Raw genomic sequence first — 12,494 nt, forward strand, 5'->3', positions numbered from 1 at the left:
TCTAGGAATCTAGAAATCGCCATACAAATACTCCAAAATGTATTCAAGACAGTTGTATGCAACAAGACCCCATGTTAAACTTCTCATTCAGACCAGAACTCCACAGCTTGACAGCTCTCCCACGGTTATGATTATTAGCTCACAGCTAAGTTGATGAAACCCTGTGACAGACATATCCAGTCTGTGGGTAAAGGTTTAAAGCAGATTAGTAATATTGGACATGGCCCCAATCAGAATCTACTTGTTACCTCTCCCTCATATCTGACTAGACAAAATAGATATTAGTTATAGTTGGGCTAGTAAGAGTGATAACACCAAACGGCACCACCCATTGCTTACACTGACCCAGATCGTTCGGTACATTGGGGCGGAGGTATCAAGAAATGATCATCATCACCAACACTATACTTTTGAGGTTGTGGTCACAATTTAGACAGATTGCAGATAGACAAATACATGGTAGAAATGGAATAGAGCAAACAAGTTTCCCTTTGTTTGTATGATTATATTTCAGCATCTTTTCTTGGAAATGGGGTAGAAAAAAAAGAGGTGTGTATATATATATATACCGACTAAGACTAAATGTCAATCGCTACACCACTCCTGTAGTGCAGGTTGACAGTTGAGGAACCCCCCCCCCCCCCAAAAAAAAAAATTATCCCTTGAACGACCCTACACCCCTCTCCATCAATTCCTGTATTCAAAGTCCCCTCCTCACCCAATCAACACGTAGAAGAGCAAATTTGGGACCAATCAGAGTTCAAGTCGCTCCTTTACCTGGCTGTAGGTGTTCATGAATCAAAAAATAAGTATTAACTTCAAAAAAATATCTGACATTTGACATCCTTTATGGATAATAGTCTGTAAAGTTTTCCTGAGCCAACTCTGATGCCAGCTCTGATCATTATTAAGGGGCCTCAGCTTATTTGTAACAGTATCATTAAGGTGTTCTACTCCGATTGGTTTATTACCTCAGAATAAAACTAAAATCAGAATAGAATCCATTCGGTAATTGACGATGAACAACAATGCCTACTAAAAAGAGTACACAGGCCAGTCACTTCCTCCCAGTGGAATGATGGGTAATGAAGTTCATCCACAGTTCGTTGTCCCCAAATAGGGGCATGGTCTAATTCCAAAATAAAAAAAGCCCAGGAGTAGCGGCCTGTAACGTCCTCCCGGGTCACTGGTGAAATGGGCGTGGTCTGAAGATAGAAAATGCATGGCTTAGTTCCTTTCCTGCACAAATACAGTCTCCTGTGGACAAAGCCCTGCCTCCTGCAGTGTGACGTCATAGTCCAAGTGGGCCAGCTTCCGTCGGGGGAAGTTGGTGACGAGCTCGAAGCGTTCGTTGGGGTAGCCCTTCGACTGGACATGTCTAACCAGAGCCTGGAGGGGGGTGGAGGACACAGTTGAAGGTAGGTAACGCTTTACTAAATAATGCTTTATAACTGCTTTATAAAGAGTTATATGCACGTATGAGCCTTTATAAATGTCTTATGATATCTTAATGTACACTACATGACCAAAAGTATGTGGACACCTGCTCATCAAACATCTCATTCCAAAATCATGGCCATTAATATGGAGTTGGTCCCCCCTTTGCTGCTATAACAGCCTCCACTCTTCTGGGAAGACTTTCCACTAAATGTTAGAACATTGCTGCGGGGACTTGCTTCCATTCAGCCACAAGTATTAGTGAGGTTGGGCACTGATGTTGGGCGATTAGGCCTGGCTCACAGTCGGTGTTCCAATTCATCACTAAGGTGTTCGATGGGGTTAAGGTCAGGGCTCTGTGCAGGCCAGTCAAGTTCTTCCACACCGATCTCGACAAACCATTTCTGTATGGACCTTGTTTTGTGCACGGGGGCATTGTCATGCTGAAACAGGAAAGGGCCTTCTCCAAACTGTTGCCAGACAGTTGGAAGCACTGAATTGTCTAGAATGTCATTGTATGCTGTCGAGTTAAGATTTCCATTCACTGGAACTAAGCGGCCTATCCCAAACCATGAAAAACAGCCCCAGAACATTATTTAGTCCGTCGGACAGCCAGATGGTGAAGCGTGATTCATCACTCCAGTGAACATGTTTCTACTGCTCCAGAGTCCAATGGTGGCAAGCTTTACACCACTCCAGCAGACGCTTGGCATTGCGCATGGTGATTTTAGGCTTGTGTGCGGCTGCTCGACCATGGACACCCATTTCATTAAGCTCCCGACAAACAGTTATTGTGCTGACGTTGCTTCCAGAGGCAGTTTGGAACTCAGTAGTGAGTGCTGCAACCGAGGACAGCTCACAACCCGTTCTGTGAGCTTGTGTGGCCTCCCATTTTGCAGCTGAGCCATTGTTGCTCCTAGACGTTTACACTTCACAATAACAGCACTTATAGTTGACCCCGGGCAGCTCTAGCAGGGCAGATATTTTACAAACTGACTTGTTGGAAAGATGGCATCCTATGATGATGCCACATTGAATGTCACTGAGCTCTTCAGTAAGGTCATTCTACTGCTAATATTTGGCAATGGAGATTGCATGGCTGTGTGCTCAATTTTATACACCTGTGAACAACGGGTTTGGCTGAAACAGCCGAATCCACAAATTTTAAGGGGTGGGTGTCCACCTACTTTTTTATATATAGTGTACCGGGGGTTGGGATCAGCTGCATTTCCACTCAGTCAAATCAGGTGATGAATTGAACATCAATTCTTTAACTGAAAATTGACCAGGATTTAGATTTTTTTTTTTCATTAATTGAATTTAACACAAGGTCTAGCACAAGAGTACATTCTCACCATAAGCTTGGCCTTGGACGACAGGGCGATCTGCTCTCTCTGTCCGTCTGGATAGCGCAGCATCAGTCTGGCCTTGGGACCTGAACACACAATACAGAAAGAGTGCAGTCAGAGTAGGGACGGATGAAGACGTAAATCGTAGATACGCACACACAATCTAGACACTTGAACATGATGCAGAGACACACACACAGGCATCATTTTAGTACCATTGTCATCAAGGCAGTCGAGGTCGGAGGTTTCCGTCTTAACAGATTTGGAGCTTTGGCCTGTTGCGGTGCGATGGTTCTCCCCAGAACGATGCTCTGAGTCTGGGTCGGCCTGGGAGCGGGCCGGCGCAGCCGCCAGAGGCTCCAGGTGGTTCTTTTTGCTCTCCTCTTTCCTGTGGCTGTTCTCGTTGTGGGGGGACTTCCTGTGACGGGCAGGTGGGCTGTCCGGCTGTGGCGGGGGCTGGGGGGCTACAGCTGCAGATGTGGGAGGGGCTGGTCCAGGAGGGGTGTCTCCGCCTGTGGAGCAGGAGCTGCCCTCCTGTGGTTCTGTTGTCTCGTTATCCGAGCCGTCGACAGAGATGAGGCCCTCGCTGTCGGAGAAGGGCTCCTCGTCTGAGTCTCCGTCCGAGTCTACCTCTACAGAGTGGGGGGAGTCGGGGAGGTCGGGGGCGGAGGACGACTCATAGTGGGTCTCCTGGAGAGAGGCTTTGATGGCTGCCTCCAACTGGCTGTCCTCACTGGCGTCTATCAGACTTTCCTGGGATAAAACAGACCGAGAAGACAGACATAGAGAAAGAGAACACATCAAACAGAGGTGTGAGATAGACGGAAGTGATGGAGAGAGAGTGAACAGAGTGAGAGAATAAAGTGATAATGTGACTGGAATGAGCAATATGGACAGTATTTAATAAGAAAGAGAGGGAGAGAAAAATAGAGAGTGAGCAGAGACTCACGGAGCGGGCCCGTTTGGCCGGGGGCGGGTGGCTGGACGCCGGGCCGTCTAGCTGGCCGTGTTCCGTCAAGAAGCCCGTCACCTGTTCCAGAAATGACGCAACGTCCAACTGGTTCCACTCCACCATCTTCTGACCTGCAGAGCGGTCAAACACGAGCATCGTCAGTCATACCTTTTTAATATTAGTAACTGTTTAAACACTCAAGAGACTCAGAGCAGGCCTCACCAGTCCGGGGATCCAAAATGGAGATATAGGGAAACTTATTGAGCTTGTAGAACTGGATATACCTCTGGCCCTCTTCACTGTCATGGTACACCTGTCAATACACACATGCACACGAACACATAAAATGCAGACACACAGCAGGCTAGCTCCCCTCAACACGCCTCTACGGCCCACAGTGCATACGTGCGTGCGTGAGCGCGTGTGTGGATGTGACAGCTTGTGTATGCATGGGAGTTATGAAGGAGAAAAACAAAAAGTTACAGGAGATAGTTTTTCCAATCGGCAAACAGATTTTTATGTGAATATTCTAAAACTGCATAAAGAACTGCATTTTCCCACCAGTGGTGTTTCTACCAAACTGACACGTTGCAGATAAAAATCAGTGCGTGTTGACGTAGTGCACACAAAATGTACTTTTTCGCTTAAGTTTTTATGTACTAAGTTCAATGTGTTTCCATCGCATTTTCAACTCAACCGATAGTTTTTTCACAAAAATTGTTGCATTAAATAGCAAATGTGCCTACTCTGGTCTTAGCACCTACGCTTGAGCCAACATCTGGCAGTTCGCAGTGTGGGTAGGCAGTACGCAGTGTGGGTAGGCAGTACGCAGTGTGGGTAGGCAGTATACAGTGCATTCGGAAAGTATTCAGACCGCTTGACTTTTACCCCCATTTTGTTACATTTTATAAATTTAAGAAAGGGTGTAGTGTATGTTTTTCCTCATCAATCTACACACAATACCCCATAATGACAAAGCGAAAACAGGTTTAGAATTTCTTGCAAATGTATTAAAATAAAAAACAGAAATACCTTTTTTACACACATACACATATATACACATATATGGTTCTCAGGCTCGTATTTACTATTCTACTTTCTCTTCAAGTTACAAAGGGGTTTCATGTATGTTGATTTGTTTGCTTATTCTGCTAATACATTCCCATAGTACATTACTTTTTTTTTTATATATGTATGTATGTATGTATGTATGTATGTATGTATGTATGTATGTATGTATGTATGTATGTATGTATGTATGTATGTATGTATATATATACATACATACATACATACATACATACATACATACATATATATATATATATATATATTAGTATTCAGACTCTTTGCGAGACTTGAAATTGAGCTCAGCTGCATCCTGTTTCCATTAATCATCCTTGAGATGTTTTCACAACTTGGAATCAACTGATTTAACTAATTGGACATGATTTGGAAAGGCACACACCTGTCTATATAAAGATCTCACAGTTAACAGTGCATGTCAGAGCAAAAACCAAGCCATGAAATCAAAGGAATTGTCCGTAGAGCTCCAAGACAGGATTGTGTTGAGGCAAAGATTTGGGGAAGGGTACAAAAACATTTCTGCAGCATTGAAGGTCCCCAAGAACACAGTGACCTCCATCATTCTTAAATGGAAGAAGTTTGGAACCACCAATACTCTTCCTAGAGCTGTCCGCCCGGCCAAATTAAGCAATCGGGGGAGAAGGGCCTTCATCAGGGAGGTGACCAAGAACCTGATGGTCACTGACAGCGCTCCAGAGTTCCTCAGTGGAGATGGGAGAACCTTAGAGAAGGAACACCATCTCTGCAGCAATTCACCAATCAGGCCTTTATGGTAGAGTGGCCAGACGGAAGCATCTCCTCAGAAAAAAGGCACGACAGCCCGCTTAAGGACTCTGACCATGAGAAATAAGATTCTCTGGTCTGATGAAACTAAGATTAAAATCTTTGTCCTGAATGCCAAGCGTCACGTCGGGAGGAAACCTAGCACCATCCCTATGGTGAAGCATGGTGGTGGCAGCATCTTGCTGTGGGGATGTTTTTCAGCGGCAGAGACTAGTCAGGATCGAGGCAAAGATCAACGGAGCAAAGTACAGAGAGATCCTTGATGAAAACCTGCTACAGAGCACTCAGGACTTCAGACTAGGCCGAATGTTCACTTTCCAACAGGATAACGACCCTAAGCACACAGCCAAGACAACGCAGGAGTGGCTTTGGGACAAGTCTCTGAATGTCCTTGAGCTGCCCAGCCAGAGCCCGAACTTTAAACCTGTTCAAAATTCTCTGGAAAGACTTAAAAATAGTTGTGCAGAGACGCTGTGCAGTTGTGCAGTTGTGCAGAGACGCTTCCCATCCAACCTGTTTGAGAGGATCTGCAGAGAAGAGTGGGAGAAACCGCCCAAGTACAGGTTTGGCTAGCTTGTCGTGTCATACCCAAGACGACTCAAGGCTGTAATCGCTGCCAAAGGTACTTCAACAAAGTACTGAGTAAAGGCTCAGAATACTAATGTAAATGTGATATTTCAGAGTTTAAACATTTGCAAAAAAAATATATATATATATACAGTGCCTTGCGAAAGTATTCGGCCCGCTTGAACTTTGCGACCTTTTGCCACATTTCAGGCTTCAAACATAAAGATATAAAACTGTATTTTTTTGTGAAGAATCAACAACAAGTGGGACACAATCATGAAGTGGAACGACATTTATTGGATATTTCAAACTTTTTTAACAAATCAAAAACTGAAAAATTGGGCGTGCAAAATTATTCAGCCCCTTTACTTTCAGTGCAGCAAACTCTCTCCAGAAGTTCAGTGAGGATCTCTGAATGATCCAATGCTGACCTAAATGACTAATGATGATAAATACAATCCACCTGTGTGTAATCAAGTCTCCGTATAAATGCACCTGCACTGTGATAGTCTCAGGTCCGTTAAAAGCGCAGAGAGCATCATGAAGAACAAGGAACACACCAGGCAGGTCCGAGATACTGTTGTGAAGAAGTTTAAAGCCGGATTTGGATACAAAAAGATTTCCCAAGCTTTAAACATCCCAAGGAGCACTGTGCAAGCGATAATATTGAAATGGAAGGAGTATCAGACCACTGCAAATCTACCAAGACCTGGCCGTCCCTCTAAACTTTCAGCTCATACAAGGAGAAGACTGATCAGAGATGCAGCCAAGAGGCCCATGATCACTCTGGATGAACTGCAGAGATCTACAGCTGAGGTGGGAGACTCTGTCCATAGGACAACAATCAGTCATATATTGCACAAATCTGGCCTTTATGGAAGAGTGGCAAGAAGAAAGACATTTCTTAAAGATATCCATAAAAAGTGTCGTTTAAAGTTTGCCACAAGCCACACCAAACATGTGGAAGAAGGTGCTCTGGTCAAATGAAACCAAAATTGAACTTTTTGGCAACAATGCAAAACATTATGTTTGGCGTAAAAGCAACACAGCTGAACACACCATCCCCACTGTCAAACATGGTGGTGGCAGCATCATGGTTTGGGCCTGCTTTTCTTCAGCAGGGACAGGGAAGATGGTTACAATTGATGGGAAGATGGATGGAGCCAAATACAGGACCATTCTGGAAGAAAACCTGATGGAGTCTGCAAAAGACCTGAGACTGGGACGGAGATTTGTCTTCCAACAAGACAATGATCCAAAACATAAAGCAAAATCTACAATGGAATGGTTCAAAAATAAACATATCCAGGTGTTAGAATGGCCAAGTCAAAGTCCAGACCTGAATCCAATCGAGAATCTGTGGAAAGAACTGAAAACTGCTGTTCATAAATGCTCTCCATCCAACCTCACAGAGCTTGAGCTGTTTTGCAAGGAGGAATGGGAAAAAATGTCAGTCTCTCGATGTGCAAAACTGATAGAGACATACCCCAAGCGACTTACAGCTGTAATCGCAGCAAAAGGTGGCGCTACAAAGTATTAACTTAAGGGGGCTGAATAATTTTGCACGCCCAATTTTTCAGTTTTTGATTTGTTAAAAAAGATTGAAATATCCAATAAATGTCGTTCCACTTCATGATTGCGTCCCACTTGTTGTTGATTCTTCACAAAAAAATACAGTTTTATATCTTTATGTTTGAAGCAAGAAATGTGGCAAACGGTCCCAAAGTTCAAGGGGGCCGAATACTTTCGCAAGGCACTGTATATATATATATATATATATATATATATATATATACACACATACACACTGTTTTTGCTTTGTCATTATGGGGTAGTGTGTGTAAATTAATGAGGGGGAAAAAAACAATTTAATACATTTTAGAGTAAGGCTCTAACGTAACAAAATGTGGAAAAAGTCAAAGGGTCTGAATACAGCTCATCCACACTGCGTACAGCTCATCCACACTGCGTACTGCCCATCCACACTGCGTACTGCCCATCCACATTGCGTACTGCCCATCCACATTGCGTACTGCCCATCCACATTGCGTACAGCCCATCCACACTGCGTACTGCCCATCCACACTGCGTACTGCCCATCCACACTGCGTACTGCCCATCCACACTGCGTACTGCCCATCCACACTGCGTACTGCCCATCCACATTGCGTACTGCCCATCCACACTGCGTACTGCCTGCTGTTGGCTAAAGCGTAGGTGCTAAGACCAGAGTAGGCACATTTGCTATTTAATGCAACTATTTTTGTGGACTTCACTCGCATAAAACTGTGGATGGAAACTTGGTTATTAACTTTTTCTGAATGGTAAGGCGACATTTCAAATCAATCCATGATTGTGCACCCCAATATATATCAATTTTTATTAGTCATATTGGCCGAATACAACAGACCTTACATTGAAATGCTTACTTACGAGCCCATAACCAAAAATGCAGTTAAAAAAAAATATGAATAAGAAATAAAAGTAACAAATAATTAAAGAGCAGCAGTAAAATAACAATAGGGAGACTATATACAGGGGGATACCGGTGCAGAGTCAATGTGCGGGGGCACCGGTTAGTTGAGGTAATATGTACATGTAGGTAGAGTTATTAAAGTGACTATGCATAGATCATAACAACAGAGAGTAGCAGCGGTGTAAAAGGGGGTGGCAATGCAAATAGTCTGGGTAGCCATTTGATTAGCTGTTCAGGAGTCTTATGGCTTTAGGGTAGAAGCTGTTTAGAAGCCTCTTTGACCTAGACTTGGTGCTTCAGTACCGCTTGCAGTGCGGTAGCAGAAAGAACAGTCTATGACTAGCGTGGCTGGAGTCTTTGACCATTTTTAAGGCCTTCCTCTGACACCGTCTGGTGTAGAGGTCCTGGATGGCAGGAAGCTTGGCCCCAGTGATGTACTGGGCCATTTGCACTACCCTCTGTGGTGCCTTGCGGTCGGAGGCCGAGCAGTTGCCATACCAGGCAGTGATGCAACCAGTCAGGATGCTCTCGATGGTGCAGCTGTAGAACCTTTTGAGGATCTGAGGACCCATGACAAATCTTTTCAGTCTCCTGAGGGGGAATAGGTTTTGTCGTGCCCTCTTCATGACTGTCTTGGTGTGCTTGGACCATGTTAGTTTGTTGGTGATGTGGACACCAACGAACTTGAAGCTCTCAACCTCCTCCACTACAGACATGCTTTTAAGTTCTGTATCCAGTAGGTCCTTCAGGTCCTCTGGCACTGGCCTTTTAACTATCCCAAAGCCTAGGACCAAGAGGCATGGAGAGGCAGCTTTTAGTTACTATGCCCCCTCTAGCCTGCCAGAGATCCTGAGGTGGGCCGAAACTGTAGACATATTTAAAAGGGATCTTAAAAACACATTTTTTGCTTTGCTTTTCCTTAGGGTCCTTTTTTAGTCTTTCAGTTTCAAATTGTTATTCTTTTGTTTTTGTTTCCCTCTTATGTTTCTTGTGTAGTAAATATTTCAGTTTTTATTTACATTGTTTATTCGTTTTTTCCTGTCAAGTACATTGTGTTGCATTCATATCTGAAATGTGCTATATAAAGCTTGACTTGATTTGATGTGCGAATGCACGTTCATCTCCGTCTGTGTGCACACTGCATACCTGCCAGAATATGAAGTGCTCCCTGATGATGGTCCGGACCGCGTCGTTGCTCCACACGTCTCTGTTGAGACACTGGCAGGCAAAGTCCTGCACATTCTGGATGTTGATCATCAGCCACTTGTTCTCCAGCTGACCACAGTCCTTCGCCTAAAGAGAGAAAGGAGCCGGATAGGTATGAGCAATTTGGTAATAGCTCCACCTTGCCCTCTGGCAAGCTCGGTTGAATTGTTGCCGTACTGCTTAGAAACCCATCCAATCCTTTCAGCTAAGGGTGGTTTGGATGAGGGTCGACTGACAGTCCTCCAGGTCTAGGGAGCTTGGGTGTCCAGGGGGAGGGGGCTCCTCACCGTCTCAAAGCTGCCTTTGTGCATGAGCTCAACGGGGGGCCGGAACAGATCCGCCAGGGTGCTGAGCTTCTTGTCCACCGCGCTGCCGTTCCTCAGCTCCTGCTCCTGGCGGACTGAGGGAGGGCAGAGAAGCCGTTAGCGTATACATTAAGCTCCAAAAGTATTGGGATAGTGACACATTTCTTGTTGTTTTGGCTCTGTACTCCAGCCCTTTGGATTTGAAATCATACAATGACTTTTGGAGCTCACTGTAAAAGAAAACCTGACCATGATCACAACACCAGTACGGCTTTAAGTAGTGCTATGCCTGAAGGCTGGGTGCCACAATTCAGGAAAATGGATTTAGCACACAAACCCCCATTCTATGCAAACACACACACCTACACAAAGACCGCTAAGCTACTTACTTGTTTCTGTTTGGAAGTCCCTAAAACCGTCAAATATGGACCGGGCAGGTCTTCGTCGCTTTGGTGCTGCGAGAGTTATGGATGCAGAGAGAGTGACAGACAGTTAGATGGACTGAGACGGCTACAGGGGGAAACAGAGAGGGAGCGCCATTGAGATCCATTAGGATCAAGTTGTATTCAGGTAAGCTAAATGAAGGGGTGGCACTTCAGTACTGTACCTCCAAACATAGGCTCTGGCTCTACCAGTATGTCCTGCTTCTGAGGGATGGGTGCCCGCACTTGGTCACTACAAAAACAGACAATATTAAACTTAAACTCCAGGAGAGCAGACCTTTCATTTTCTTTTTAACATGCTTTGAATTAAAAACAGCAGGGACAGTATTGGCTCTCAAAGTATGGGTTTGTTTCAACACAGGCTCCATATCAGGACTCTGCAGTGATGGAGCAGGCCACTGACTCACTCTGCGGGGGGAGCTCTGCTGCTGGAGGTCCCTGCTGAACTGGAGCTGGTGCTGGGCTCCTCTGCGATCCCCCCTCCATCCAGGAACATGGTCACTGCCATTTCTAGATTGTTGTTGCATGCTTCTAGCATATGCTTCCCCACACTCTCTGTGGCACCTGGGAGAGTGTAGTAGCATGCATGGACACGGACACACACACACACCGAAATATCAAATGTGGATGTTAAAAAAGTTAACTGATTTAAATCTAAAATATATTTTGATGGATTGAATAATTTGTTGGTTGACTTAATGCCTATTATGAAATATTTTCCGAGCTCTGAACCCCAAGGATCACAAGACGGTTATGCGCATGCGTTGTTCTTGTTTGAGAAACGCACTGGCAGAACAGAATAATGCCTGGTACTTTCACTATGTGAACGGTTCATCTCCGTGCATGGTAATCAAGAACTGCGTAAAATGATGTGCAATTTACATGCAATCTAAATTTATGCAATCTAAATTTAGACTTTATCATGTTCGTTTCACTTTTGAAGTATACTCGACAGAGAACATGGATACTATCACAAAAAATGGGATGTATTTGGCCAAATTGCCATCTATATCGACATAATATAGAATAATTGAATTACCATCTCAGCCATGCAAACTTTGTGTAACTTTAGCAGAGAGAGGCTGGTCCGGTGCTTCTTGAACATGACAGGCGGGAGATGTTCCAGCCACCATTGCGTTATAAGGCGGAACCTAGGCTAGGTTAGCTCGACTAGATAGACGTTATACCCAACGCCCATTCCACTAAAACGAGACAACATGGCTAACGTTAGCTATTGCGCCTCCAGAGTCTTACTTTTGTGGAAACTCTAGAAAGCATTTTTTTTTTTTGCGTCAGGCATCATCCCAAAACAATCCTAGTCTTTCCTGTGGATCATTTTTGTTAAGTTAGATGCTCCAGTCTGGTGATCACACACACACTTGACGGTCGAATGCTCCAGTTCGTTTTTCCCTTGATGACAGGGGGCAGTAAGCACTGATGCCCCGTCAGTTTCCTGCGCAGCTTTCTGTGATGCTTGGGCGACATGACCATTTTTGGAACATAACTCATTAACAATGAACATTGCAAGAATTAAAGGAAAATTTAATTGTACCTGTAATCGCTGTGAACTGTTGTATTAACCCATTCACCGCCGGAGCTGATCCATCCCCGAGCGCCGCCATCTTACCGCGACCAACAACAACACAAATGATGCACGTACGTACTGCCGTTCTGTACTCGCGAGCTTTGTCTAGCTGCCGGTGTCACACAAAGACTCGTGTTCGATTGTGGGTAATGTATTTCATTGCCCTGTGTCTGGTTTGACTACATTGGCTGTATAGTAGGCCCATACAAGTTTTTTTTATGTATTTATTTCACCTTTATTTAACCAGGTAGGCAAGTTGAGAACAAGTTCTCATTTACAATTGCGACCTGGCCAAGATAAAGCAA

At 44.5% G+C, this 12,494-nt stretch overlaps 1 protein-coding gene across 2 annotated transcripts; it reads right to left on the minus strand.

Moving 5' to 3' along the window:
- Positions 1–490: 490 nt before the first annotated feature.
- On the minus strand, positions 491–12,290 carry LOC110508807 (UBX domain-containing protein 7). Of its 2 annotated transcripts, none has more exons than XM_021589641.3 (11): positions 12,157–12,290; positions 11,012–11,168; positions 10,769–10,836; positions 10,551–10,616; positions 10,144–10,256; positions 9,797–9,943; positions 3,961–4,051; positions 3,736–3,869; positions 3,002–3,539; positions 2,793–2,872; positions 491–1,389 (listed from the first exon to the last, which is right to left on the minus strand). In XM_021589641.3, exons 1-11 carry the CDS (start codon positions 12,224–12,226, stop codon positions 1,228–1,230), a joined length of 1,626 nt encoding a protein of 541 aa, XP_021445316.1. In that variant the 5' UTR covers positions 12,227–12,290; the 3' UTR covers positions 491–1,227. The 2 variants fall into 2 exon arrangements, with proteins under 2 accessions (XP_021445316.1, XP_021445317.1); XM_021589642.3 differs by lacking the exon at positions 12,157–12,290 and adding an exon at positions 11,644–12,040.
- Between the last annotated feature and the right edge of the window lie 204 nt (positions 12,291–12,494).

Source organism: Oncorhynchus mykiss, chromosome 28 (genome assembly GCF_057628025.1).
Source record: "Oncorhynchus mykiss isolate SJ-2025 chromosome 28, ASM5762802v1, whole genome shotgun sequence".
Classification (NCBI taxonomy): Eukaryota; Metazoa; Chordata; class Actinopteri; order Salmoniformes; family Salmonidae; genus Oncorhynchus; species Oncorhynchus mykiss.

What these genes read in the sequence shown, in the direction of transcription:
- LOC110508807 (XM_021589641.3), bottom strand. Translation starts at nt 12,226, where the DNA reads ATGGCGGCGCTCGGGGATGGATCAGCTCCGGCGGTGAATGGGTTAATA. An exon ending in ACAGTTCACAGCGATTACAG is followed by an intron (nt 11,169 to 12,156) that starts GTACAATTAAAT and finishes ACACTCTCCCAG; the next exon opens with GTGCCACAGAGAGTGTGGGG. An exon ending in CGTCCAAGGCCAAGCTTATG is followed by an intron (nt 1,390 to 2,792) that starts GTGAGAATGTAC and finishes ACCCCCCTCCAG; the next exon opens with GCTCTGGTTAGACATGTCCA.